This window comes from Wasmannia auropunctata, unplaced genomic scaffold (assembly GCF_000956235.1).
Source record: "Wasmannia auropunctata unplaced genomic scaffold, wasmannia.A_1.0 LD335989.1, whole genome shotgun sequence".
NCBI classification, from domain to species: domain Eukaryota; kingdom Metazoa; phylum Arthropoda; class Insecta; order Hymenoptera; family Formicidae; genus Wasmannia; species Wasmannia auropunctata.
Window position 1 is genome coordinate 64,071 of NW_012026901.1, and position 3,942 is coordinate 68,012.

The 3,942-nt window shown below is 30.8% G+C and overlaps 1 protein-coding gene across 1 annotated transcript; it reads right to left on the bottom strand.

Moving 5' to 3' along the window:
• Positions 1-1,264: 1,264 nt before the first annotated feature.
• On the bottom strand, positions 1,265-3,022 carry LOC105453987 (odorant receptor 13a-like). The gene is made up of 5 exons (XM_011696297.1): positions 2,711-3,022; positions 2,101-2,346; positions 1,928-2,041; positions 1,692-1,847; positions 1,265-1,332 (listed from the first exon to the last, which is right to left on the bottom strand). The coding sequence occupies exons 1-5, from the start codon at positions 3,020-3,022 to the stop codon at positions 1,282-1,284; spliced, it is 879 nt and encodes a 292-aa protein (XP_011694599.1). The 3' UTR covers positions 1,265-1,281.
• Positions 3,023-3,942: the final 920 nt, after the last annotated feature.

Here is a 3,942-nt window from a genome sequence, read left to right on the forward strand (position 1 = left end):
CAACTATAATCTGATAAACGATGAACATGAACAGTGGGGTCGTCCCCTTCATCTATCGAGTTACTTACCGCGATCACAACGCAATAACTGCACGTTTTCTTTAAAAATGCAATGAGCAAGATAGGTGGAACACAACTTCTAAGAACTGCTCACCGCGTTGAAAGGAAGCTCGCTGGGGAAGCACATCGGAGGAGTTCGTTAGAGAGGAAAACGAAGACGTATCTCGGAAATTCGTCGCAATGGAAAGACCAGTGCGAAGATCATAGTTGATGCTGTAGGAGATTCCGAGAAGGTGCTGCTGCAGGCTTACGCGACCAAGAAAAATACGGCTTAGCGGGTGATATTTCTTTATATTTTATATAAAAATAAGAATTTCAATATATATATATATGTATAAAATTGTAACTATTTTTGTACAATATTGTTCATTACATCTTTAACTATTAAATCGAAAATTTAATTGTTAAATCAATAAATTTATATTATATTTATACTAATATTGCAATAAAAATATATATAAGAAATGTGATAAAAATAAGATTGATTTTTTGGTAATTTTTATTATTATATTTAAAAATATATTTAAACTTACATTTTTAGATATCCTTCACTGTTAAAATCTATAGCATCAAACTGAACTTTATATAATACCACTGCTTCTATTCAATAAATTCTATTTAATAAGTTATTTTTAACTAAAACAATATAATTATTTTTAAATAAAACAATGGAATTTAACTCAAATTTGAGTTAAATTTGAACTGTTTTAAATTATTTAACTCAATATTATTTTAGTAAAAAAGAACTATTTATTTAAGTAAGAGCAGTAGCGACTTAATAATTAATAAGGTTCAGTTTGACACTATAGATTTAATAGTGTTGAAATTAATTTTTTATACATGGAAATAAATTCTTAAAAAAAAGTCTTTTAAATTTGATCTTAGTTATAATATAAAAAAATTTTTATGACGTTAAACAATTAAATTAAATTTCTGATTTAAAAAAATGCTTTTATTTTAATTTTATTATATCTGACAAAGTACATTGAACGAGAAAATCAACATTGTATTTATAGCTCTGTGCTTAATGCACTACAAACCAAGATTATCACGAATCGATGCTTTAGTAAATAACTTTCTTGTTTCTCTACTCGCATACACTTAATACGAAACCCAATTGACTCTCTAAATGGGAAAATTGTCAGTTGTGTAAAAGTAAGTACTACAGCCTTTTACATGCGAGGATATTCTACAAGCGCCATTCAAAGTACATATTTAGGCCTCAATACATCGCGTGCAACACCGACACGTATGACGCCGAAGCTTTTATGATCTACGACATGATAGAAACTATTATAATGATCGTACCCGAATATCATCTCAGGATGCAACGATTACGAAATACGTGAGAACACACAAATGTTTTTCATCGTTCACGAAGAGAATGATAAGAAATTTTTTTTTAATTTACGCTGAAAATCATGTTAATCATGATACAACATAGTATTTTGACAAATTTTATATGATTTTCTCTGTTTTTTTACTGTGCACTACAATAATTTTTGTTATAGTATATAGTAAAAAACAAATAAAATTCATCAAAATACTTATATGTTGTCGTACGATTAACATGATTTTCAGAGTAAATTAAAAAAAATTCTCTTACTTCTATTAAATTTGCTAAATTCTTACGTTGGCAAATTGCTTCAAGGAGAGTTCCGCGACTTTTCCTATCGTGAGCGTCAAGTGTTTTTGAGATCTTACGATTATGATCTGGATATCTTGATTTTGACTCGGGCTCAGTTCGTACCAAAGCGATTCGTACGCCGCGTCGCCGATCATTTTGCTCTAAAATATGATAAACCTTTGTCGTAAAGCATCTCGTATATGAGATACCGTATATAGGATATAATATATTATATACGGACTTTTGTTCTGAGATGTTCTCCGACAAAACAATATACAAATGCCTCCAAGCTCATAACAATGTAGAAGAACACGGATTTTACTAACATTATCGATCCGCCCGGGACACTGATAGACTAAAATTTTCTCATTACTTTATATCTCGTAGGAATTAATATTAATTCAATGTACTTACGATCATGATAATAAATCCTAAACAGCAGATAACCAGAGTGTTCGTTCCAAATTGTATCAGCGCGATATTCGAGTAGAGAGCCTCGATGTTCTTGGAGAAGGTGATAATCTGCTGGTGCTGAACGATCAGAGTTTTCACGACGTTCTCGCGCACACTATGCCTGATGTTCTTCCGCTCGATGTTCTTCTGCGTAATTTCACTCAATTTCAGCCGCATTATATCAATCTGTCCGCACACGTGAACAACCTAAACATTGCAATGTGTGTTTTCAGTCTAATTTAACGTCTTAATCTGGATTCAGAGCAAACGAGCGTAAACAAACGTGAATGAATAAGTTGCTTTAATGAGTGCAAACTGGTGACGATCATTTGTGTTTGTTTGCACTCGTTTGCTTAGTCTGGATCAGAATTAATAAATCGAGCAAAATGAAAGAGTGCTTGTATGCCTCTTTCTTTTTGCGTCTGCTTGTATAACTTTATTTCACAAAGAATTAAATTTGTATAATCAATACATCTTTTTTTTATTATACACATGAAATATTTTAGGTTTTACAGTAATTATTTTCATTTCCAGAAACGCTGGCAAATCACGAACAAACGCTCAAACTTACCAATATTATCAGCAAAGAATTCATTACGCCCAGCACAGCAGCCGCAATCAATAGATGAATAAATTGTATAATAAACACAGCTACATGTACCGATGTGCTCTCAATCGCGAAAGGTATTTCCATCTTAACAAGGAGCTCTCGAGCTTCAGTTTGATTTTCGTTTTTCATCTTCATTAATGTGCCTGCTGCGTAGAAGAATGCTGACGTCATGTGCGAGCAGATTATGATGTTGCAGACCCAACGACATACATAAGCTATTCTGGCCATCGTGTATCCATCCGAAATATTGCATTCCTTCCAGTCTTTGGCCATGCGCGCTATGATTTTGTTCAGCAGACTATATTGAATTATTATAAGAAATATTGACCGACGTGGACGGTTACGCAAAACCCAGAGATGTCTTTGTTTCGAGAGAGATTTATTTCGCAAGATGTTACCGCAAGAGATTTATTTCGCAAGATGTTAAATTAAAAATAGTATTTATATAAATAAAAATAAATTTTTTTAGTGCACTTCATAGGGTTGGGTAAGTTAATTATTTTTTTTAACTAAGTTAAGCTAAAGTTAACAGTTTTTAAAAATTTAAGTTAGTTAACATACAAGTTAATTCATAGTAAGATTAATTAAATTAAAAGTTCAATTGATAAAAAAGTAATTAAAAAGTTAAAAGTTAAGTTTTTTATTTCATAATTTTAGGGTTTTCAAATAAAGTGTACATTTGTTATACTTATTTCCGTCGAACTGCAGAAAGAAAATCGATTTCGAGGGACTTCTTACAACATGATTCAATGTATAGAAGGTCTACGAATATCGATTCCTTCCCGCGGCCAGACTATATTTACTGTACAACTTGCCTTGATATGCGTTTTCAAATTCGAGTTTGAAGACATAAACGCCGAAATATAATTTTTCTTGAGTTTACATAAGGAGCACTAAAAATGTAATTTTTAAGCAAGTTAAATCAAAGGTTAATAGTAATCAATAAAATGTAATTAAATTAAGTTAAAACCATTTAACTTTGTAACTTAACTTTTATCTTTTAAACTACACTGAAAGAAAAGATATACTAATGGTAACAAAAACAGAGAATTATTTACAAAAGTCAAGTTTTATTCTAAAATTTTGTTAAAATAGCGAAATATATAATTAAATAAGCAAAATTTGGTATAATTTTTGATTTAATAACACAATTTTATCTGGTTACTCACATTTTGTACACAGTAATATAAAAA